Source organism: Hyperoodon ampullatus (assembly GCF_949752795.1).
Source record: "Hyperoodon ampullatus genome assembly, chromosome: 9".
Taxonomy (NCBI): Eukaryota; Metazoa; Chordata; class Mammalia; order Artiodactyla; family Ziphiidae; genus Hyperoodon; species Hyperoodon ampullatus.
In genome coordinates this window covers 72,348,426-72,375,553 of record NC_136922.1, presented here as the reverse complement: position 1 = coordinate 72,375,553, position 27,128 = coordinate 72,348,426, and the positions used below count along the sequence as shown (strand labels likewise).

General features: G+C 35.4%; 1 protein-coding gene across 1 annotated transcript in view; it reads left to right on the top strand.

The window, feature by feature from the left end:
• The window catches only part of TMEM168 (transmembrane protein 168), a gene marked incomplete at both ends in the record, with an annotated part of 43,662 nt that extends 36,488 nt beyond the window's left edge, over nt 1–7,174 (top strand). Inside the window, one exon of the mRNA XM_079711062.1 lies at nt 6,627–7,174. Coding sequence (XP_079567188.1) covers nt 6,627–7,174 — 548 coding nt within the window. The remainder of the gene's footprint in view (nt 1–6,626) is intronic.
• Nucleotides 7,175–27,128: the final 19,954 nt, after the last annotated feature.

The following is a 27,128-nucleotide window of genomic DNA, read 5'->3' as shown; positions in this document are numbered from 1 at the left end:
ATTTTATTCTTTTTGTTGCAATGGTAAATGGGGGTGTTTCCTTAATTTCTCTTTCAGATTGTTCATCATTAGTGTATAGGAATGCAGGAGATTTCTGTGCATTAATTTTGTATCCTGCAACTTTACCAAAATCATTGATTAGCTCTAGTAGTTTTCTGGTGCCATCTTTAGGATTCTCTGTGTATAGCAGTATCATGTCATCTGCAGACAGTGACAGTTTTACTTCTTTTCCAATTTGTATTCCTTTTATTTCTTTTTCTTCTCTGATTGCTGTGGCTAGGACTTCCAAAACTATGTTGAATAATAGTGGTAAGAGTGGACATCCTTGTCTTGTTCCTGATCTTAGAGGAAATGCTTTCAGGTTTTCACCATTGAGAATGGTTTGCCTTTATGATATATGGCATTTATTATGTTGAGGTAGGTTCCCTCTATGCCCACTTTCTGGAGAGTTTTTATCATAAATGGGTGTTGAATTTTGTCAAAAGCTTTTTCTGCATCTATTGAGATGATCATATGGTTTTTCTTCTTCAATTTGTTAATATGGTGTATCACATTGATTTGCATATATTGAAGAATCCTTGCATCTCTGGGATAAATCCCACTTGATCATGGGGTATGATCCTTTCAGTGTGTTGTTGGATTCTGTTTGCTAGTATTTTGTTGAGGATTTTTGCATCTATATTCATCAGTGATATCGGTCAGTAATTTTCTTTTTCCTTTTTTGTAGTATCTTTGTCTGGTTTTGGTATCAGGGTGATGGTGGCCTCATAGAACAAGTTGTGGGAGTTTTCCTTCCTCTGCAATTTTTTGGAAGTGTCTGAGAAGGATGGGTGTTAGCTTTTCTCTAAATGTGTGATAGAATTCACCTGTGAAGCCATCTGGTCCTGGGCTTTTGTTTGTTGGAAGATTTTTAATCACAGTTTCAATTTCATTACTTGTGATTGGTCTGTTCATGCTTTCTATTTCTTCCTAGTTCAGTCTTGGAAGGTTATACCTTTCTAAGAATTTGTCCATTTCTTCCAGGTTGTCCATTTTATTGGCATAGTGTTGCTTGCAGTAGTCTCTTAGGATGCTTTGTATTTCTGCGGTGTCTGTTGTCACTTCTCCTTTTTCATTTATAATTTTATTGATTTGAGTCCTCTCCCTCTTTTTCTTGATGAGTCTGGCTAATGGCTTATTAATTTTGTTTATCTTCTCAAAGAACCAGCTTTTAGTTTTGTTGATCTTTGCTATTGTTTTCTTTGTTTCTATTTCATTTATTTCTGCTCTGATCTTTACGATTTCTTTCCTTCTGCTAACTTTGGGTTTAGTTTGTTCTTCTTTCTCTAGTTCCTTTAGGTGTAAGGTTAGATTGAGATTTTTCTTGTTTCTTGAGGATGGCTTGTATAGCTATAATCTTCCCTCTTAGAACTGTTTTTGCTGCATGCAAAAGGTTTTGGATCGTCATTTGTCTCTAGGTATTTTTTTATTTCCTCTTTGATTTCTTCAGTGATCTCTTGGTTATTTAGTAACATATTGTTTAGCCTCCATATGTTCGTATTTTTTATGTTTTTTCCCCTGTAATTCATTTCTAATCTCATAGTGTTGTGGTCAGAAAAGAAGCTTGATATGATTTCAGTTTTCTTAAATTCACTGAGGTTTGATTTGTGACCCAAGATGTGATCTTTCCTGGAGAATGTTCTGTGCGCACTTGAGAAGAAAGTGTACTCTGCTGTTTTTGGATGGAATGTCCTATAAATATCAGTTAAATCTATCTGGTTTATTGTGTCATTTAAAGCTGGTGTTTCCTTATTAATTTTCTGTTTGGATGATCTGTCCATTGGTGTAAGTGAGGTGTTAAAGTCCCCCACTGTTATTGTGTTACTGTCGATTTCCTCTTTTATAGCTGTTAGCAGTTGCCTTATGTATTGAGGTGCTCCTATGTTGGGTGCAGATATATTTATAATTGTTATATCTTCTTGGATTGATCCCTTGATCATTATGTAGTGTCCTTCCTTGTCTCTTGTAACATTCTTTATTTTAAAGTCTATTTTATCTGATATGAGTATTGCTTCTCCAGCTTTCTTTTGATTTCCATTTGCATGGAATATCTTTTTCCATCCCCTCACTTTCAGCCTGTATGTGTCCCTAGGTCTGAAGTGGGTCTCTTGTAGACAGCATATATATGGGTCTTGTTTTTGTATCCATTCATCCAGTCTGTGTCTTTTGGTTGGAGCATCTAATCCATTTACATTTAAGATAATTGTTGATATGTATGTTCCTATTACCATTTTCTTAATTTTGGGGGGTTTGTTTTTGTAGGTCTTTTCCTTCTCTTGTGTCTCCTGCCTAGAGAAGTTCCTTTAGCATTTGTTGTAGAGCTGGTTTGGTGGTGCTGAATTCTCTTAGCTTTTGCTTGTCTGTAAAGCCTGTAATTTCTCCATCAAATCTGAATGAGATCCTTGCTGGGTAGAGTAATCTTGCTTGTAGGTTCTTCCCTTTCATCACTTTAAGTATATCATGCCACTCCCTTCTGGCTTGTAGAGTTTCTGCTGAGAAATCAGCTGTTAACCTTACGGGAGTTCCCTTGTATGTTATTTGTCATTTTTCCCTTGCTGCTTTCAATAATTTTTTTATGTCTTTAATTTTTGCCAATTTGATTACTATGTGTCTCAGTGTGTTTCTCCTTGGTTTTATCCTGTATGGGACTCTGCGCTTTCTGGACTTGGGTGGCTATTTCCTTTCCCATGTTAGGGAAGTTTTTGACCATAATCTCTTCAAATATTTTCTCAGGTCCTTTCTCTCTGTCTCTCCTTCTGGGACCCGTATAATGCAAATGTTGTTGTGTTTAATGTTGCCCCAGAGGTCTCTTAGGCTGTCTTCCTTTCTTTTCATTCTTTTTTCTTTATTCTGTTCCATAGCAGTGAATTCCACCATTCTGTCTTCCAGGTCACTTATCCATTCTTCTGCCTCAGTTATTCTGCTATTGATTCCTTCTAGTGTAGTTTTCATTTCAGTTATTGTATTGTTCATCTCTGTTTTTTTGTTTGTTCTTTAATTCTTCCTGATCTTTGTTAAACATTTCTTGCATCTTTTTGATCTTTGCCTCCATTCTTTTACCGAGGTCCTGGATCATCTTTACTGTCATTATTCTGAATTCTTTTTCTGGAAGGTTGCCTATCTCCACTTCATTTAGTTGTTTTTCTGGGGTTTTATCTTGTTCCTTCATCTGGTACATAGCCCTCTGCCTTTTCATCTTGTCTTTCTGTGAATGTGGTTTTTGTCCCACAGGCTGCAGAATTGTAGTTCTTGCTTCTCAGTTTACTGATATTTATATTAGCTTTTTCATTTCTTAGGAAATGTAATAGACACCAAGATAAATACCATAAATGTGTTCTTAAATTTTCATTCACTATGAATAAGGAATAATTTATGAAGACAGACTCTAAAGTAGGGTTATATTTTAGGTAAATGTCTAGCAGTTACATTCTACAATGTTATCTTTATAATATTTTTTTAATTATGTCAATAGTTTAGCCATTATAGAATTATTCTATTAGCCCAGAAGATCTGTTCGTGTATGTGTAACTTTCTTTGTGAGAGTCTGTGTTGTAAAAATAGGAAAAAAAAATGGAGAAAGCATAGCTTGACAGGACTTCTCTTTCCCAAGGAGGCTAGGTTTTGTCCCATAATAATTCAGCAACTGTATACTCCCAAACGGCCTGAGGCACCTGGCTCAGTGGATGAGTCCTCTTTTCAGTCAGTTCCTGCCCTTGGCCTGCTTGAAACAAACCTCAAAGGTTGATTCTATCTCAGAAGTAGTATTGAACACCCCTGCTCTGAAGAAAATGCTTTAATTCATTCCAAGCCAAGTGACAAAGAACTCTAAGCACTGAGATTTATCAATAGGTATTTTTCTAAAAACCTCTAAATAGGAAACATCACAACTTGATTTTACTTCAGTAAGTTAAGAGTAGGTCCAGAAATCACTGTGAGAAAGAAAATCTGTATGTGCCCTTTATCCCATACCTTTACTGTTAGTACTTCTTAGAATATGTAGTCTTCTTACATTTATGGGGCTTCATAATGTAGAACCTGATATTTTTTCCTCTTTGTTTGAGGGTAAAAAACAATTATGGTAATGACAAGAGAGACAGAAATACATTAAAAAATGTAGATAACCTATAAAGCAGTTTATCACAGGTTAACAGTCTTTAAAATGCAGTCTCAATTACTTGAACTGTTGGCTTGAATTAGATTACTTGAATCAGATGGCTGTTATCTGAGATAAATGTAAATATTTTGCATCTGGGCCAAAAGCCAAATGCAACATAGAAACTGTTCATAGGAGAAAGCAGAGCAAAACAAAACAAGAGAAGAGAAATAGTATAAAGGGCTTTAATACTGCTTTAAATTTCTTGCTGATATCTAAAGAGCATGTTTATAAGAGAATTAGTGTAGAGTGTGCTGAAGAATATTTATTGAAATAGTTGTAGAAGGCAAGTTAGAACGATGATACAGGCAAGTTAGAACAATGATGTTTTGTGGCAGATGGAATTTGTATAATAACTCTTGTAATCTGTGTTGTCCTGTCATCTCCAGAGAAGTTTAATAAAACTGGCCATAAAGAAAAGTGAGCTTGATTATATTTAAAAAGATATCTCCTGGGGCTTCCCTGGTGGCCCAGTGGTTGAGAGTCCACCTGCAGATGCAGGGGACATAGGTTCGTGCCCCGGTCCGGGAAGATCCCACATGCCGTGAAGCAGCTAGGCCCGTGAACCATGGCCGCTGAGCCTGCGCGTCCGGAGCCTGTGCTCCACAACAGGAGAGGCCACAACAGTGAGAGGCCTGCGTACCGCAAAAAAAAAAAAAAAAAAAAAAAATCTCCTGGAGGTCTTTGTGAAGCAATATGTTAGTAATATGTGAAAAATAGTGTCTCTGAGATGATTGATAGGTATGAGTGTAAGAGCAGTTCATGAAACAAATTTTTCATTGTCACAGTCTAAGATACAGCAGGCTGATGAATAAAAGAATATTAATTATTCATAAAGAATGTCATATACCTTGACTTTATAGGTCATATTATTAATAGAATCCAAATTCTAAAGGATTCTCTATCTCTCCAGTATTGTCATTTTGAGAGTTTAGCAAAGAGCATGGTTGCTCTTGTAAAAATACATATTCTGAAGTTAGGTTGTTGGAACTTGTATTAGTAAATTGTAGCATGTTAAAACTTTTTTCTAATTATAAAAGTAACATATATTCAACATAAAAATTTTGGAACATATAAAGAAGTATAACAAACACCACCTGAAATCCAAATACCCGGAAATAACTACTGCTGTTATTTTTGTAGATACACTTCTGTGTCACGCTTTTTCTAATATCATAGATATTTTTGTCATTAAAATTTCTTTATAAATATCATTTATTATAAAACTCTTCTCATAAGGTTATACCATAATTTATATCCGTTCCCCCAGTAGTTTCAGATTTTACACTATCTTAGATAGCAGTGGGAAGATAAGCTTTATATGTAATTTTTTGTCTGCATTTCTGCCCTTTCCTTAGGGTAAATTCCTAGAATTGGAATGACTGGATTAGTATACCATTTGAGACAGAGCCAGGACTAGGGTGAGGTGAGAATGGCAGTTGCTTGGGGCACAGAATTTAAGAGGGTGCTAAAAATTAAATGATGAAGATAACATTTTAATGCAATATATTTAAAAATCAAAAGTAATGCAAAAAGAAACCCATCCATAATGAACCACATGTAAATACTAGCTATAAGACATATTTCTAATTCAGAAATATATTTACTTTAGACCTGTCTGGTATATTTTTTTTTAATCCTTTATTGTTGTTCAGGTATAAAACTGATTTTAAAATAAACCCATTCCAAACTCATTCTTGTTACTGGTAGGAAGGGTGTTTTTCATCTCATAGGTAACTACCTATGAGGAGATAAGTTAATTTATCAGAAGTGTAGAACACGGTGAGCCAGCTTTTTCTGTAAGGACCAGATATTTTTGGCTTGGTAGGCCATAAAGTCCCTGTCGCAACTACTTAGCTCTACCATTGTAGTATAAAAACAGCCATAGACAGAATATAAATAAATGAATGTTATTTATAGAAATACGAAATATAAATTTCCTATAATTTTTACATGTCACAAACTTCTGCTCTTAAAAAAATTTTTTTTACCGTTTAAAAATATAAAATCAGTTCTTAGCTCTCAGGCTATGCAAAACAAGTGGCAGGCTGGATTTGACCACGAGCCATAATTTGCTGCCCCTGATGTAGAATATTTGCTTTGCTGTATAATTTTAATTTTTTTCACTAAGTTTAACTTTATAAAATAATTTTCTTATTTTATCATAGCATATCCCTTTAATGTGAATAACAGGATGATTGGGGGATTGGGGGTGGTTTTTTTTTTTTTTTTGGTTTGATTTTTTACCTGAAGCTGAAAGTCTGTTTTTTGTTTTTAAAAATTCTTCTGAAAAAGATACTTTGAAAAAAAGGCTCCCTCTTTTTTTTTTCTTACATATTTTAAGAACTTAAAGAAAATACACTTAAGACAAAAGAGTATTCTTAGTAAGACACTTCAGAAATTCTTGCTCTACTGAACTTTCTGTTGTTCACAGGTGGAGACATACTACGCCTTGACACACTTTTAGAATGGTGGCGAGAAAAGAATGGTTCCTTCTGTTCCCGACTTATTATCATATTAGACAGTGAGAATTCAACCCCCTGGGTGAAAGAAGTGAGAAAAATCAATGACCAGTATATTGCAGTGCAAGGAGCAGAGATGACAAAAACAATAGATATTGAAGAAGCTGACCCACCGCAGCTGGGTGACTTTACAAAAGACTGGGTAGAATATAACTGCAACTCCACTAATAACATCTGCTGGACTGAAAAGGGACGCACAGTGAAAGCAGTGTATGGCGTGTCAAAACGATGGAGTGACTACACTCTGCATTTGCCAACGGGAAGCGATGTGGCCAAGCACTGGATGTTGTACTTTCCTCGTATTACATATCCACTAGTGCATTTGGCAAATTGGTTGTGTGGTCTGAACCTTTTTTGGATCTGCAAAACTTGTTTTAGGTGCTTGAAAAGATTAAAAATGAGTTGGTTTCTTCCTACCGTGCTGGACACAGGACAAGGCTTCAAACTTGTCAAATCTTAATTTGGAACCCAAAGTGGAATATTGTCGAGAGTTCATTCTACCAGTTATCACTAACTTGCCATTTTTTGCATATTGTATTTTTATTTGTAAAAAATATCTTGTTACTTCTGTAGCTGCTCCCATTTTGTCTTTTCTCCAGTAATTATGGTATATGTAAGGTGTTGGGAATAAGCATTATTTTATACTAAAAATATGTAGGGAGTCACAAATGTTGACTTTGTAAATGCATAAGAGATGTTAAAAATAATAACAATGCACTTTGTGGAATGTTTGCATATGCCTCTGATTAGAAAAAGACACTCTGCTCTGCAGTGGCCAATGAAGAATTACTAATGCCTTATTTTCTAGGCATAGATTAAAGAATGTAAACCAGACAATTTGTTTACTATTGTAAGAAAACTACCAATTTGCTTACAGAAGATTATTTTTTGTGAACAGTAGGTTTGAGTTCAAGGCCATTTGAAGAATTACAAGCTCTCTCTTAGAAAAGGGAAAAGGAAGAAGTCTGCTTAAAATGAATGCAAAATTTGCTTGTAGTCCATCACGTTTAGTTACTTGGCTATGACCTGTTATTGATATCACAGAGAAGCCCAAATCACTGTTTAGGTCAAGACATTCTTCATATAGGTAACTGTAAGGAGCTAGAGCCTACAAATTGCTCCTTCATGCATTGTTAGGGGCCTCTGAAAGCACTGGCAGTTTTAAGAGTCTTTCTCAGGGTAACAATGTTTTCTTAATGAACAATGTTTCCAGCTACAAATTCCTTCCAAATAAATTGTCTTCCCTTTGAAAAAGTAATCTTAAGAAATTTAGCCATTTGTCATTGATTTAGGCTATTTTCAGTACTGAGAAATTATTTTGATCTCTATAGAGTTAATGCTCTGTCATGAAAACTATTTTTCAGATCCCCATTAGTGGTAACACTTTTTTCTACTGAAGGTCAAAGGATTGGAAACAGGTCATTTTTCTTCATGTATACATGTAATGTATTCTGTAAAAAAGTATTCATATTGGCAGTTTTACTTAAGCATAATGGTGTGGTTGTAATTTTTAAAACTTAATTCAGTGTTTTCTTGGATTAAAGCAGGCATGGATCAGGGTATCTCCTAAGAGGTAGTTTACCTCCTATTCCCTTCCAATAATCCTTACAGTCTAAGTTTTCATCTCTGAGAAATAACAAGAAGGGAATAGAATCAAATTGGGGGATAATCTAATCTTTGTTGTTTAAATGGTGTGACGTCTCACCATTAAAGCCATTTTTTCCAGCCTCAGAGAGAGGAAATAATGCCTCTACCATCTTCTACCTGGTGACTTGAAGTTTTAGTTAGGAAGAAGTCACTTAGCGTCAGGGAACTTGTATACCACTATCTATGCAGCGTTGTTATATAGAGTTTGATTATTTCTCTGTTTTGAGTATGATTTTCCTAATGTTCTGAATAAAATTTTGTCAAAAATTAATTTTTCACATAATGTGCGAATAACAATTATTGAATGTTTTAGTGTATTGAGAGAGAGTCATAAAAAATGTCCAAGTATTAGAGTTCATGGTTAGTAGCAGGCTGATTTAAAATTTTCCAATATTTGGTTACATATTTATATAAACATCCAAATGAAATAGTAGAGTGTTTCATTACTATTCAAAAATAGTGTAGCAGACAAGCCAAGTGTTAAAATTATGAGCTTACAGCTACAAAACACAGTTTAATTAACGTTAAGTAAAATCATCTTTTAAATTCTGAGCCAGTATTAAGCCAATTAGCTTTAACTAAAGTGTATCTCTTTACTCTGAGAAAGCCAAATATAAAAGTATATCCTACATTCTTTATAAAGTGATAGTAAGATTTTACTAAAAATCACATTCAAAAGGTAGCAGACATTTTTACAGCCACAAAGCTAATATTTTGATAAATATTTTCTATAAAGTACAACCAAAAAAGGTCTGGGCTAAAAATGTGACTTGAGCCTATTTATTAAGTTTGATGAATTCTCCTACCCAAACAAATAAGACACTATAAATGACTCTTAGGAGATGGCGTCCTAAATTAAAGATGCCTATTTAAAAACATTCAAGTATGATAAATGATAGTATGGAGAAGGAATATTACAGGAAGGATAAATTGATTGGTTATTTTTACCTAAAGATTAAAAAACAGACCTGACAATGAGACTAATTTTCTTATGGCTTCCATTTTATATATCATGTTTAGGAAGGAGTTACTTGAAATGATAGAATTTATGTTAGGGCAAAATTTTACCATTCCACTAAAAAGAAATAGCATGGAGATGTTTTTCAACATAATGTTGACTTAATTTGTTTCCTTATATGATACCTTGCTAAAACCATAAAAGACTCCCCTCTAAAAACATCTTTTTAAAAAGTATACACTGTTATGTGATAAATTAAGGAGTCAAGTTCTTTTTCTCATAATTTTTCAGTTATGCTATTATTTCATTCAAAATTTTAATTTGCTCTGACTAAACTCTTTTGGGATATTTGGATTTATCTTTGCATAGCTTTCTATCTCACTCTTCTTAATAAATATGAAATTCTATAGACAGGACCTTTTTCAGAAAACCATTTTTATGAACAGTGTTTTCATAGTTACATACTTTTTTAAAGTTACATTGCTAATTCAAATGCATTTATATTTAATGCATTAGTGGGTAGAATTTTTTTGGAGTAAAATCTTCACTAAAGTCTATTTGTAACTGTACATTTTGTTTGTAAATTTTGGCTTGAATATATTTGCTGTTTTGGATACTGCATTTTTATAGGTATCCTTTCACATTTAGAGCATAGTCTCTTTCAAAATAATGTTCTACATTACCTTTCCACAGGTGATGTGCTAGTTAATATTATGTATGCCAAAAGAAAATGGCTTAATTTTAAGCATGTGATTAAGTATATTTGATAGTAAGTGCTCAAAGGAGTTAGATCTGTCAGTACTTTTGAACATCTCCTCTGTTGGGAAGTTACTAGACTGTCATCTCTTTTCAGGCAGAGGCTTGCACATCTTGGTATTTCTGCTACACAATTACCCAGAAGAGTGCCTTGCCTATAATTCTGATTATTTAAAAAATATTTTTGACTGAGTGAATGAATTTAGACTCCTAATGAGAAATTGGAATAACTTGATTGTAAATCATTACATTTTCTTGACAGTTTTACCTTAAGTGGATATTTCAAGATCCTCATTAAATTAATAATTACCAAAGACAGTTACAGAATCAGTGAAAGGAAAACTCATATCACATTTGTAGTTAAAGAGCCATAGGATCAAGATTAGGGAAGGAAAATCTTTAAGATAAGTTTGAATGAAAACATAGCTGATATCAATCACCGAAAAGTGGCTTTTTGTGGGTTGAGTCCCTTTTCATCATGTCTCCAATATGATTAAGGTTGAATCTTTCATTGATTTCCCATTAGAAACATATAGACAGGTTGGAGATTTATCACAAATGGAAATTATTGAAAGAAAGTAAGTCTGACAGATGAACAAAGAAAGAATTTGGCTGTGCCTGTCACTGACAACTAGACTGTAAAATCAGAAAAAAAATGGGCCTGTGAACATAAGCAGGTTCAGGACAAGTTAGGGAAACTAAAATTATATCAGCTTTGGAGTATCCTCACTAGTTGCAACACATAGGTATACAGTATGATACAATGAAATTTAAGCAACAATTGTTCTGAGCAACTATTGATAAAGTAATTTACATTTATGTTTTTTAGGAAATATTACTTAGACCAAAGATGATTCAAAATTGAAATCTGTAGGCTAATCACTAAGCTTTCTTTAATATTAATATGTAAAAACCCTTTTGATTGATTTAAAAATCAAATTGGCCAATCATCTTGTGTGATGACCTCACAGTATTTTTTTTTTTAAGTATGAACTTAAAATAACTAGAGTAAGTAGACAAGTTTAGTAAAATTCTGTTGTTACTGTTTGGACCTAAAAATCTTGATCTATCTTAAATCAGTGTGGCAGGGTCAGTGAGGAACATGGCATATCTCCCTAGACCAGCAATATTTACTCCATGTGAAGTAAAAATATTTTTATATTAAAACATACCAATGTACTGAGCAATATTTGCATTAATTTTTAGTGTAAATCACAAGACTTCAAAGCAATTTTAATATTGCACTAGGTCCTTTGTTCTCCTTACTGCAGAACACTGAAGATTCTTTGGACACAATTTTGGACGTTAATGATACTCTATATTAAAAAGAAAAAAAAATCCTTTGTCTACTTTCTGGAAACACAAATAGCACGATGAATTTTCACTAAAAAAAAAAATTTGCTTGAATATAGATGGAACTTCAGGTGGGTACTGTTTTAATGCAGTTTTATAATAGATATTTCTAGGTTCTTTGGAGCCCTTATACATATTGATTTCTTGTTCTACACAACTAGGTATTGGTAAGGAAAGTGGGGTGAGGATTTTGATTTGTAATCTACATCCCCATGCATTCATACCCATTCTCACCTATTTCTCTGCTATCTAGTTAGAAGAGATACTACTCTTTCCAAAACCTAACCTTTGGATTCCTTTCCTCCTTTCTACATAAAACTAATTCATCAATAACAATAAAAATGACAATGGCTATCATCTGTTGAATGTTTTTTATGTTCTAGGCACTGTGCTAACCACTTCTGTATACATGATTTCATTAAACCCTTACAACCACCTTTTGTGATGGATGTACTTTTATTTTATGAATGAGGAAACTGAGGCAATGAACTTAAGTAACTTTCCCCACATGACACATCTATGGATAAGAAGTTAGGTCTCAAACTCAGCTCTAAGCCAGATTTTATGTTGTGGGAACTCCCACATACCAAGAAAAGGAAGGTTTTACTCAGGTATATATACCTACATGCCCTTTAGAGAACTGTTTGCGTATTTTGTCAAGAGGGTAGACACCTGGCTATAAGCATGTAAGCATAGGGAAGAGGGGCAATTGGTCAATATAAAGACCTTCAATTATTGTACTAATATCAAACCCACTTCTCAGCTCCTTCCTTAATTTTCTAGCAGTCTCTGATGCTAGAGGCTTTCTGGGGTTGTACTGGACTGCTCAGACACACCTCCGCAGAAGCATATTCTGGGAGGCTGCTAGGCTACTGCTTGCTTTTCACTGCCACCAAGTTCATACTCTTTTATCCATTTTGTCTTTGGATGTGTGCTGAAATCTCTGGTCTGATAATAGATCCCCCCATTCCCTACATCTTGATGGTATAGCCACCTGTTTATTCCTTTACTATTAATATAATGGGAACTGGAGGAGAAGATATAGAAGCATGTGTTCACTATCTTGAACTCAAAGCCAAAGTAAATTTCATTTTAAGAAAATGGTGAAATTGACTTTTACTTCTGGTTAGTATATAAAATACAAAAGAACTTTGATCCAGTGGAAACATTAGAAAAATTCCAGGTTAAAATAAACATACTCTTTATTGGAGCTGCTGCAGAATAGTACATACAAGCAAATCTAGGGGAAATAAATCCCAGAGAGCAATAAATTCTTCATAAATAAGCAGAGACTGCAGCAGCTTCTATACCTGGGGCAAATGCCTGCCTTGAGTGCTAGTATGTTAGAATTGGAGCTGCCATGTACTGGGAGGTTTTTCAGGAAAGAGGAAACCAGGCAAACTTTTGACAGCATTATGGGCTGGTGAGATGGGTCTGCAAGGGCAGTAAGCACTTGACCCAACAATTCTGCCCCCTTTCCCTGGAATTTTGCCAAGAAAGTGGCAGTGGAGGAGGGCCTCATAAGCAAAGAGAATTCATGCAGCTTTGCACATCACACTTAATTGCCAGGGTCAGAATCAAATATGAATCTGAACTATGTAAAACAGACTTATTCCAGTTCAAACACTAAAAAGATCAAATCACTCAGTATCTTGGCAGATGAGGCATGGGAAGTTAGGGACTGGGCTAACTGAAGGTGAACTCAATCTGAATAAAACTTCTGCCCAGCTCTGGCTCAGTTAAACCTGTGGGAGATTCGGAAGGGTAAGTCCCTCACCTAAACCATCTAGAATGAAAGGCATGCCATTTCTGAACAGACACAAATTACACTTTTCACTGTTCTTATATGCATTATACAGAATACATTTTTTTAAATTATAAGACATGAAGAGGGGAGGAATTGGACCCATTATCAAGAATAAGCAGTCAAAAGATAGACCTGTAGATTACTAGCACACAAGAATTTTCAAACCAAATGGATATTCCAGGACTAATAAATATGTCAGAAAACTTTAAATCACTGATGGTACTTGGTGGGGGTGAGGGTTAGTCCCTAGCATAGGGTGTCAGAGTGTGTGGCAGGAACCACAAAGCGGAGCTATCTGTCATAGACTAAGGAGGACATCCACACCAGGGACAAGGGAAAGATGATAATTGGAGATAGGTTACATAAGCACAGATTTATCAAACATGAAAATATATTTAAGATGACAGGAGCAGATTTTTCTGTTGAAGAAGGGAATTGCAAACATGGAAATAGAGATAGCTAGAATAGTCACTAAGGTGTTGGATTCAAAGAGGCAGTATTAGATATAGAAATTAATAAGATGTAAATATGTGTAAGGATATGTGTTTATGTTTTTATACATGTAATCCCTAGCTTTCTTTACGAAGAAGGTCTGAGATTACCAGTGCCCCCATAGCAATGAACACACCTAGATCCCAGATCATGGCTTCTGAATATTATTCTTCATTGAATGGATCCAGGGCTCTTTGGAGAAATAACTGATTACTTCTGATGAGTCTGGAATGTGTTAGTTCCAGAGAGCTGGGACAATTTGAGCGTTAGGAAACTAAGTGCCCATACACACATATATGTATATATGTGTATATGTATACATATATACATATACATACATACTTCATGACTTTGATGAACAGGACAGTAACGTTAAAGAGGCAGAGGAGGAACACAGATGGCGGAGTAGAAGGACGTGCTCTCACTCCCTCTTGTGAGAGCACCAGAATCACAAATAGCTGCTGGACAATCATCGACAGGAAGACACTGGAATTCACCAAAAAAGATACCACACATCCAAAGACAAAGGAGAAGCCACAATGAGATGGTAGGAGGGGTGCAATCACAGTAAAATGAAATCCCATAACTGCTGGGTGGGTGACTCACAAACTGGAGAACACTTATACCACAGAAGTCCACCCACTGGAGTGAAGGTTCTGAGCACCACCTCAGGCTTCCCCACCTGGGGGTCTGGCAACAGGAGGAGGAATTCCTAGAGAATCAGACTTTGAAGCCTAGTGGGAATTGATTGCAGGACTTCGAGAGGACTGGGGGAAAGAGAGACTCCACTATTGGAGGGCAAACACAAAGTAGTGTGCACATCAGGACCCAGGAAAATGAGCAGTGACCCCAGGGGAGACTGAACCAGACCTACCTGCTAGTGTTGGAGGGTCTCCTGCAGAGGTGGGGCGGGGCTCTGTTTCACTGTGGGGACAAGGACACTGGCAACAGAAGTTCTGGGAAGTGCTCCTTGGTGTGAGTAATCCCAGAGTCTTTCATTAGCCCCAACAAAGAGCCCAGGTAGGTTCCACTGTTGGCTTGCCTCAGGCCAAACAACCAACAGGGAGGGAACCCAGTCCCACCCATCAAGCCTCTTAGATAGCCTCATCCAGCAGAAGCACTACAATCATGCAGCCTGTGTAACAAAAACCACATTCACAGAAAGACAAGATGAAAAGGCAGAGGGCTATGTACCAGATGAAGGAAAAAGATAAAACCCCAGAAAAACAATTAAATGAAGGGGAGATAGGCAACCTTCCAGAAAAACAACTCAGAATAATGATAGTGAAGATGATCCAGGACCTCAGAAAAAGAATGGAGGCACAGATCAAGAAGATGCAAGAAATGTTTAACAAAGACCTAGAAGAATTAAAGAACAAACAGAGATGAACAACACAATAACTGAAATGAAAACTACACTAGAAGGAATCAATAACAGAATAACTGAGGCAGAAGAATGGATAGGTGACCTGGAAGACAGTATGGTGGAATTCACTGCTGCAGAACAGACAAAAGAAAAAAGAAATGAAGACAGCCTAAGAGACCTCTGGGACAACATAAAACACAACAACATTTGCATTATAGGGGTCCCAGAAGGAGAAGAGAGAGAGAAAGGACCAGAGAAAATATTTGAAGAGATTATAGTCGAAAACTTCCCTAACATGGGAAAGGAAATAGCCACCCAAGTCCAGGAAGCACAGCGAATTCCATACAGGATAAACCCAAGGAGAAACATGCCGAGACACATAGTAATCAAATAGGCAAAAATTAAAGACAAAGAATAATTATTGAAAGCAGCAAGGGAAAAATGACAAATAACATATAAGGAACTCCCATAAGGTGAACAGCTGATTTCTCAGCAGAAACTCTACAAGCCAGAAGGGAGTGGCATGATATACTTAAAGTGATGAAAGGGAAGAATCTACAACCAAGATTACTCTACCCAGCAACGATCTCATTCAGATTTGATAGAGAAATCAAAAGCTTTAGAGACAAGCAAAAGCTCAGAGAATGCAGCACCACCAAACCAGCTCTACAACACATGCTAAAGGAACTTCTCTAAGTGGGAAACACAAGAGAAGAAAAGGACCTACAAAAACAAACCCAGGGGCTTCCCTGGTGGCGCAGTGGTTGAGAGTCTGCCTGCTGATGCAGGGGACTCGGGTTCATGCCCCAGTCTGGGAGGATCCCACATGCCGCCGAGCGGCTGGGCCCGTGAGCCATGGCCGCTGGGCCTGTACTCCGCAACGGGAGAGGCCACAACAGTGAGAGGCCTGTGTACCGCAAAAAATAAATAAATAAATAAATAAATAAATAATAATAACAATAATAATAATTAAGAAAATGGTCATAGGAACATACATATCGATAATTAGCTTAAACGTGAATGGATTAAATGTTCCAACCAAAAGATACAGGCTTGCTGAATGGATACAAAAACAAGACCCATATATATGCTGTCTATAAGAGACCCACTTCAGACCTAGGGACACATACAGACTGAAAATGAGGGGATGGAAAATGATATTCCATGCAAATTTAAAGCAAAAGAAAGCTGCAGTAGCAATATACATATGAAATATAAATATACTTTAAAATAAAGAATGTGTACAGGAGACAAGGAAGGCCACTACATAATGATCAAGGGATCAATCCAAGAAGAAGATATAACAATTATAAATATATATGCACCCAACATAGGAGCACCTTAATACATAAGGCAACTGCTAACAGCTATAAAAGATGAAATCAACAGTAACTCAATAATAATGGGGGACTTTAACACCTCACTTACACCAATGGACAGATCATCCAAACAGAAAGTCATTAAGGAAACAGAAGCTTTAAATGACACCATAGACCAGATAGATTTAATTGATATTTATAGGACATTCCATCCAAAAACAGCAGATTACACTTTCTTCTCAAGTGTGCATGGAACATTCTCCAGGATAGATCACGTCTTGGGTCACACATCAAGCCTCAGTAAATTTAAGAAAATTGAAATCATATCAAGCATCTTTTCTGACCACAACACTATAAGATTAGAATCAATTACAGGGGGAAAAAACTTAAAAACACAAACACATGAAGGCTAAACAATACATTACTAAATAACCAAGAGATCACTGAAGAAATCAAAGAGGAAATCAAAAAATACCTAGAGACAAATGACAATGAAAACATGATGATCCAAAACCTATGGGATGCAGCAAAAGCAGTTCTAGGAGAGACGTATATAGCTATACAAGCCTACCTCAAGAAACAAGAAAATCTCAAGTATACAATCTAATGTTACACCGAAAGGAACTAGAGAAAGAAGAACAAACAAAACCCAAAGTTAGCAGAAGGAAAGAAATCATAAAGATCAGAGCAGAAATAAATGAAATAGAAACAAAGAAAACAATAGCAAAGATCAATAAAACTAAAAGCTGGTTCTTTAGGAAGATAAACAAAATTGATAAACCAATAGCCAGACTCATCAAGAAAAAGAGGGAGAGGACTCAAATCAATAAAACTAGAAATGAAAAAGGAGAAGTTACAAAAGACACCGCAGAAATACAAAGCATCGTAAGAGACTACTACAAGAAACACTATGCCAATAAAATGGAAAACCTGGAAGAAATGGACAAATTCTTAGACAGGTATAACCTTCCAAGACTGAACAGAAAATATGAACAGACCAATCACAAGTAATGAAATTGAAACTGTGATTAAAAATCTTCCAACAAACAAAATTCCAGGACCAGATGGCTTCACAGGAGAATTCTATCAAACATTTAGAGAAGAGCTAACACCCATCCTTCTCAAACTCTTCCAAAAAATAGCAGAGGAAGGAACACTCCCAAACTCATTCTATGAGGCCACCATCACCCTGATACCAAAACCAGAGAAAGATACTACAAAAAAAGAAAATTACAGACCAGTATCACTCATGAATACAGATGCAAAAATCCTCAACAAAATACTAGCAAACAGAACCCAACAACACATTAAAAGGATCATACACCACAATCAAGTGGGATTTATCCCAGGGATGCAAGGATTCTTCAATATACGCAAATCAATCAATGTGATACACCATATTAACAAATTGAAGAAGAAAACCCATATGATCATCCCAATAGATGCAGAAAAAGCTTTTGACAAAATTCAACACCCATTTATGATAAAAACTCTCCAGAAAGTGGGCATAGAGGGAACCTACTTCAACATAATAATGGCCATATATGACAAACCCACAGCAAACATCATTCTCAATGGAGAAAAACTGAAAGCATTTCCTCTAAGATCAGGAATGAGACAAGGATGTCCACTCTCACGAGTATTATTCAACTTAGTTTTGGAAGTCCTAGCCACGGCAATCAGAGAAGAAAAAGAAATAAAAGGAATACAGATTGGAAAAGAAGAAGTAAAACTGTCACTGTTTGCAGATGATACTATACATAGAGAATCCTAAACATGCCACCAGAAAAGTACTAGAGCTATTCAATGAATTTGGTAAAGTTGCAAGATACAAAATTAATGCACAGAAATCTCTTGCATTCCTATACACTAATGATGAAAAATCTGAAAGAGAAATTATGGAAACACTCCCATTTACCATTGCAAAAAAAAGAATAAAATACATAGGAATAAACCTACCTAGGGAGACAAAAGACCTGTATGCAGAAAACTATAAGACACTGATGAGGGCTTCCCTGGTGGTGCCGAGGTTGAGAGTCCGCCTGCCGAGGCAGGGGACATGGGTTCGTGCCCCGGTCCGGGAAGATCCCACGTGCCACAGAGCGGCTAGGCCCGTGAGCCATTGCCGCTGAGCATGCGCGTCTGAAGCCTGTGTCCGCAACGGGAGAGGCCACAACAGTGACAGGCCCACGTACCGCAAAAAAAAAAAGACACTGATGAAAGAAATTTAATATGATACCAACAGATGGAGAGATATACCATGTTCTTGTATTGGAAGAATCAATATTGTGAAAATGACTATACTACACAAAGCAATCTACAGATTCAATGCAATTCCTATCAAATTACCAATGGCATTTTTTATGGAACTAGAACAAATCATCTTAAAATTTGTATGGAGATACACAAGACCCCGAATAGCCACAGCAGTCTTGAGGGAAAAAAAAACAAACCTGGAGGAATCAGACTCCCAGACTTCAGACTATACTACAAAGCAGCAGTAATCAAGACAATATGGTACTGGCACAAAAACAGAAACATAGATCAATGGAACAAGATAGAAAGCCCAGAGATAAGCCCACGCACCTATGGTCAACTAATCTATGAAAATGGAGGCAAAGATATACAATGGAGGAAAGACAGTCTCTTCAATAAGTGGTGCTGGGAAAACTGGACAGCTACATGTAAAAGAATGAAATTAGAACACTCACTAACACCATACACAAAAATAAATTCAAAATGGATTAGAGACCTAAATGTAAGACCAGACACTATAAAACACTTAGAGGAAAACATAGGAAGAACACTCTTTGATATAAATCACAGCAAGATCTTTTTTGATCCACCTCCTAGAGTAATGGAAATAAAAACAAAAATAAACAAATGGGACCTAATGAAACTTCAAAGCTTTTGCACAGCAAAGGAAACCATAAACAAGACGAAAAGACAACCTCAGAATGGGAGAAAATATTTGCAAACGTATCAATGGACAAAGGATTAATCTCCAAAATATATAAACAACTCATGCAGCTCAATATTAAGAGAACAAACAACCCAATCAAAAAATGGGCAGAAGACCTAAATAGACACTTGTCCAAAGAAGACATATAGATGGCCAAGAAGCACATGAAATCTCCTCAACATCACTAATTATTAGAGAAATGCAGATCAAAACTACAATGAGGTATCGCCTCACACCAGTTAGAATGGGCATCATCAGAAAATCTACAAACAACAAATGTCTGAGAGGGTGCAGAGAAAAGGGAACTCTCTTGCACTGTTGGTGGGAATGTAAGTTGATACAGCCACTATGGAGAACAGTATGGAGGTTGCTTAAAAAACTAAAAATAGAATTACCATATGACCCAGCAATCCCACTACTGGGCACATACCCAGGGAAAACCATAATCCAAAAAGACACATGTTCCCCAATGTTCATTGCAGCACTATTTACAATAGCCAGGTCATGGAAGCAACCTAAATGCCCATCAATGGACAAATGGATAAATAAGATGTGGTACATATATACAATGGAATATTACTCAGCCATGAAAAGGAATGAAATTGAGTCATTTGTTGAGACCTGGACAGATCTAGAGACTGTCATACAGAGTGAAGTAAGTCAGAAAGAGAAAAACAAATATCGTATATTAACGCATTTATGTGGAACCTAGAAAAGTTGTATGGATGAGCTGGTTTGCAGGGCAGAAGTTGAGACACAGATGTAGAGAACAGACTTGTGGACACCAAGGGGGGAAAACTGAGGTGGGATGGGCATGTTGGTGTGCTGAATTGGGCGATTGGGATTGACATGTATACACTGATGTGTATAAAATGGATGACTAATAAGTACCTGCAGTATAAAAAAACAAAGAGACAAACAAAATAACTAATACCAAACTTTCTTTGGGTTATTTGTATGGAAATATGTTAATATAAATGTTTCAGACATTACATGAAATTTCTAAAAATCTTATATATTCTGGTATAATGTTATAAGTCATAATTCTAGTTATTACTTTAAGATGTATATCTTAGAAATAACTAAATTTCCTTGTCAATTGCATTTTTATGAACTTTCATCAAATCTTTAACCGTGGTCATTTTTAAGTCTTTTGTCATTTACAAACAGTTCTGTGTGTACTCTGATGCTTTTGCAAATATTTTCCTATAAAAGGGTGTCATATTCAAGGAATTCATGGAAAAGACTCTGACAAGTACAGGTTTCTGGTAACTGACTATACTGCTGAACTCAGTGAATAAGCATTTTCAGAACTCTAATGGAAAACTGATGAACTCATAAAAGTGCTAATAAAAGATCAAGATAAAAAAATTAATTACACAGGACTGAGTGAACTGATGAGGATGATTATAATTTTTGTGACTTTGTTTGAATAAAAAAAAAATCCCACAAGGACTCAGAGGCAAAAAATATACAAATCAATTTTCACTGCAAAGTAAAGGAGCTGTTACAGTGGAGGATTACTGGACTGAATGTCAATATTATGACATAGTATGAGTGTGTTTCGTGTTTGGTAATTGCAATCATTGTTGCTTTTGTTGTGGTCATCCATTTACAATGCTTGGTGTCAGTCTATTTATCTCTTGTAAAAATAAAATACAGTGTGTGTGTGTGAAAAACAAAACAAAAACAAAACAAAAAAAGAAAAATAATGCTCTATTTTACATACTTAATATCTAATTTATAATACATATTATATAACACATTTATAGCATATATATTATATATGCATAAATTAGAACATTATTTTCCAAATGGACTAGACTATATATATGACTACACACACACACACACACACACACACACACACACACACACACACCAAGGAGAAGACTTTTTAAAGAATAAAAGGACTGCTTCACTCCTTAAAGAAAAAAAAACCAAAGAGGCATATTTTAAACAATCAGTAGAGGAGATAAAATAGAATACTAAATATATATATACATATATATGTATATATATATGTGTGTATATATGTATATATTTGATTAATTCCAAAGAAAGTAGGAAAGGAAGAACAGAGAACCATTTAGAAAAATAGAAAACAAATAACGAGATGCCAGATTTAAAATTAACCTTATTGATAATTATATTGAATATAAATGAAGTAAGGGCTTCAATTAAAAGTCAGAGATTTTTCAAACTAGATCAGAGTTTCTCAGCCTCAGCACTACTGACATTTTAGGCCACGTAATTGTTGTAGGAGGTGCACCACAGGCTATTTAACAGCATCTGTGGGCTCTACCCACTAGATACCAGTAACACCATCCCTTTCCCTTCAGTTATGACAACCAAAATTGTCTCCAGGTATTTCCAAATGTGCCCTGAGGGACAAAATCACCCCTGATTGAGAACCACTTTGCTAGATGAAAACCAAGGCCAACAATATGCTGTTTACAAAAAACCACATGTTAATTATAAAGACAGATAGTTTTAAAGGAAACGGATGGGGAAAAGATGCAAATATTAACTATAAGAAAGCTGGTATGACTATATTAACATCAGACAATGCAGATTTGAAGACAAAGGGCATTTCCAGAAAAAGAGATATTTCATAATGATAAAAAGAATCTACCTATCAAAAGGACTTAAATGTGCATGCACCTAGTAACAGAGCTTCAAAATACATGAACCATAGATTGACAGAAACAAAGGAAAAAGACAAAATCTATAACCATATTTGGAGACTGAAACACTGCTCTTTCATTAACTGCTAGAATAACTAGATGAAAATCAGTAAGGTTATACAAGATTTGACACTTTTAACCAACTTGACCTAAATGATACTTCTAGAATATTACAGTCAACAACCGCAGGGTATATAGTCTTTTCAAGTGCACCTGGAATGTTCACCAAGATAGACCATATGCTGGGCAAAAATACAAGTCTCATTAAATTACAGATGACTGCAATCAAAGAAAACATTTTCTATGAAAACAGGAATAAATTAAAAATCAAAAACAAAAAGGTATCTACAAAAATCCTCAAATATTTTAAAGTAACATACTTCTAGATAACTGCTGGGTCAAGGACAAAGTCACAGGGTAATTTAAAAATATTCTAAATTCAACATCAAAGTTCTTCAGAATAATTTGTTTTCATACACCCTTTCTCAGGACCAATTGGCTTTGGATGGTCAAAAAAAAAAAAGCTTCATTAAAACCATTCAATTGCTTTCCTTGAATCCTTGGGTAGTCAGTTACCCTTCGTTTTTAACCTCACACCTCTAGGAATTGAAAGCTAAAAAAAGTGCTGTTATATTCAGTTTGTTATTCAGAGAAAGATGGAAAATAAATAAAAAGATTTCCAGCTTCCCTTATTTTATAAGCCCAGAAATTATTGTTTTCTTTAAGTGTAATGGGTATTAGGAGTGTAGAAAATTATGGTTATAAGTAGCTTTTCGCAAGCAAGGTGTTTGCAAGTAGGAATGATCTTATAATGTTAACTGTGATGTGAAAAGGAATTATTTTAATGATGGATTTTGATCAAGATAAAATTTTTAAAAATCTACTTGTAGACGTATCAGTGAAATTGCAGAAAAAAAAAAAAACAAAGAAAAATCTAAAGCAACTAGTTCTTTTTTTAAAGGATAGATTATCTTCAAAGAGGCAAAATGTATACTGACAACTCTACTTAAGCAAGGGCAGCAAGAAAAATCAAAGCACAATAGAATTATGCAATCAATGTGCTGAAAGAAAATAATGACCAACATAGAAGTCTACATCCAGCACAAATATCCTTCAGGCATGAAGATGAAATAAAGATATTGTTAGGCAAAAATTTAGAGAATTTACTACCAGCAGACCTTCAGGAAGGAATTAAGTATATTCTTTGGGCAGAAGGAAATGTTAATGGTTAGAAGGTTAGCTATGTAGGAAGGAAAGAATTCCAAAGAAAGCCATAAATACATGGTAAATCTAAATGAACACTGACTATGTAAAGTAATAATAATAACCTGATATTTAAAGTATAGAGAGTATTAAAATAGAAAGCATATGTAAATAATAGCATATTGGTTGTATTTTCCTGTGGAGGGTTAAAGTACTAATTAACTTACTATTTCTATCTAGGGTAAACAAAAATTGCCAAATTTTCAGACTAACAAAGAAAAAAGTGGAATTAAAATAATTAATGACTTCATAAAAAAGAAAAAAAGGGGAAAAAACAGAACATAGCATGAGCAGAATAGACAGAAAACAGTAAAATGGTAAATTTAAACCCACATTTACTGTTTTAAGACTCTTGAGGACAGTTCATGGGTGTATGATAGAAAAGAATAACTGATTTAATCACTTTACTTTGTCCTAAGAAGTTCTCCTTAATAAGTTCCCATAAATGGAAGTTTAAAAATGCCACTTCTTGGGCTTCCCTGGTGGCGCAGTGGTTGAGAGTCCACCTGCTGACGCAGGGGACATGGGTTCGTGCCCCAGTCCGGGAAGATCCCATATGCCGTGGAGCAGCTAGGCCTGTGAGCCATGGCCGCTGAACCTGCGCGTCCGGAGCCTGTGCTCCGCAACGGGAGAGGCCACAACAGTGAGAGGCCCGCGTACCAACAAAAAAAAAATTTTTTTTAAATTAATTAATTAAAATGCTACTTCTTGAATACTTTAGATACCCTCAGCACCAGCAAGGCACTTTGCATTCATCCTGTCTTTTTATCCTCACAATGAACCTGCAAGGTGGGTTTCGTATACCCAAATTGGAGATGAGGATTGCCTGAGGTTGCTCAGGCAGTAAGTGACCAAACAGGATTCAAAACAGTTCAAACTCATCCCAACCAAGATATGCATCCAACCATGACACAATTCTTCCCATTTAATAAACAAGGTTTGGTCATGTTATCTAACTATATCTTAAGTAAAATTTTAACTGCCCAGAAGAAACAGAGGGACAAACGTTTTGCAACAAACCCAACTTTTAAAAAGTAAAATTCCTGAGATTCCTCAAGTTAAATAAATAGATCTTTAAAACAAATGTACCAAACTTAGCCTACAGTCCTGTGCAAAGATACTCATATTCAAAGCAAGCATTTATGGAGATGATATGCATCCTATATTTTTCCATTTTGTGGCCCACGGTGCATATGAATTTCAGTTTCTACTTAGATCTTCATGTAATTCTGCCAAGAATATGCATTCATTTCTTGTTAAAAGTAGTTTTCATTTCTGAAATGATTTATACCGGAGGACAATATAATTACATTAGAAGACATTTTAATTTGCAAATTCATTTCCAGCCAAGATTTGTGCAAAATAAAATCTAATTTATGCCAAAGGATATCAAACTTGCTAATCAATTCTTTTTTAATGACTTCCCAGGAAGAAACTCGTGGTGACTATGATTCTTTACACAGCACTGTTATCTTCCAACCATATTGCTTTTTACAAGTATTCAATCTATTTTTATGCTCTTTCAGAAATGAGGGTTGCATTATCTATTTACCACAAAATGAGAACTTTGTTGCTCAAATGATAAAAAAGGAAGACTTTGATTGTTTTTCTTCAAGTCATTTATTTCCAGGTATGTTCACTTTTATTTCCATCACTTCTTTATTGCTTGATCCCTAATGCCTTCTATACTGATCTGTTAACTGTATTTTAATATTATTCAATATAATGCTGAAGTGACTGTAGCTTGTCCCAAGACCATTACAAGAGAACAAGTTGGAGAAAGAAAAATCGTCACTAGTAAAGATAAATGGGTGACACACTGGACCTTAAACTCTGTTTCTAATGGAAATTCCCATGCAGTAGATGAAAAGTTACCAGAAAACATGAACTGCCTCATTAACTTTATGCCCAAATTCTATCAGTAATTGATTTTTAATGCCTATGTTCATCATTTATGAGCTTTTCCCATTCTTTATATACATTTAAAATTAACCTTTATAAGATGAACTAGTTCCATGGTGATGCTCACGGCATCATCTATATAAAGCACTTAAAAGAATAATTCACAGAGAAGAAACACAAAGCTGATGAGCCAGTATTGTTTTGTGATACAAATGACTGATTATCAAAGTCAAATGTGGCAGCTATAATTGCCACTCTATTTGAAATAACCTTAATAATCGTCAACATATCATGAAGATACTTTTGGAAAAATGGGGTAATATTGTTTTCTTTTTTTGTATTTCCACACCATCTTTCAGCCAAGGTTTCTGACAATACTACAGTGCGGCCATCTGCATCACCAACATATTTATCATTGACAGAGAGATAACAGATTTGGAAATTGTTGCACATCAAAACAAAGCAGATTAAAGTGAGCCAAAGACATCAGTTTTCAAAGTGGGTTCTAAAATGCCAATTCTATAGACTCAGTAAATAATCCATTGAGCTTTGTAGAGTTGCTTGGAATAGTTTTTTTTTTCTTTTAATAGAGAGACATATTTTTAAAAAATAAGTAGAAAACTAGGTTTTAAACATGATTTTGTTAGTTTACTTATAGTTGGTGATGAACAAACCTGTTAAGGCTAGCTTTGCTGTTACTGGAACTAAGTTAAAAATAATTTTCCAGAAGCCAGGTTTATATGGGAGATATTTTTTACTTTACCCCTAGAGGATAGCTAACATTGGCTAACATAGCCAACCTCTGTTGTAAGCCTTGATATATGTTAACTCATTTAATCCTTTCAACAATCCTGTGAAGGAGGTACTATTATTATCAATATTTCAGGAATGAGAAAATGAGGCAGAGGGGAAAAATAAATCACCTGGATCCTTCAGTAGGAAAAGGAAGGATCCCATCTAGGTGGTCTGGCTCAGAAGCCTAATTCTAACCAAAGTGCTATCTCTCTTCAATTGAAGTGTTCAGATTGAGTGTAAAATGTTTTCTTTCGTCAAAAGCATAGAAGAATAGTTGGAGGAATTCTAGGATATTGCAGGAAGCCTCAAAGAATCTTTAAAAATGGAGCCACTCATTAATTGGATTAGTGAACCATCAGTGGGTTCTTCCCTCTCTAACAGAAGACTGATCTGCAGACTTTCACCTCTGACACTTAGTCTTGCTCAGTGCTCTACTTTATATCATTTAATCCTCACAACAACTTTATAGAATACAATGGAATTATTATCTTCATTTAAATCAACACATGATGTGGACTTTTGTGAAAATGAGGGCAGAGGACACTACAAATATTCTGAAAATGCCAAGGGTTAAATATAGTTCTACATCCCTTTTATATATTTGTGAAAAGTTTTGCCTTAAAAATTTTAGACCTCAAATATCAACAGATATTCTGATAGTTTGTTCTATAACAAAGTTTTCTTTTTCTTTTCTTTTTAACTGAAGCATAGTTGATTTACAATATTGTGCTAGTTTCAGTTGTACAGCAAAGTGAATCAGTTGTGTGTATATATATATATACATATATATATTTATATTCTTTTCTTTTTTAATTATTTATTTAATTTATTTTTGGCTGTGTTGGGTCTTCGTTGCTGCGCACGGGCTTTCTCTAGTTGCAGTGAGCGAGGGCTACTCTTCGTTGCAGTATGCGGGCTTCTCATTGCAGTGGCTTCTCTTGTTGCAGAGCACGGGCTCTAGAGCACAGGCTCAGTAGTTGTGGTCCACGGGCTTAATTGCTCCGCAGCATGTGGGATCTTCCCTGACCAGGGGTTGAACCCGTGTTCCCTGCATTGGCAGACGGATTCTTAACCACTGTGCCACCAGGGAAGTCCCAGATTCTTTTC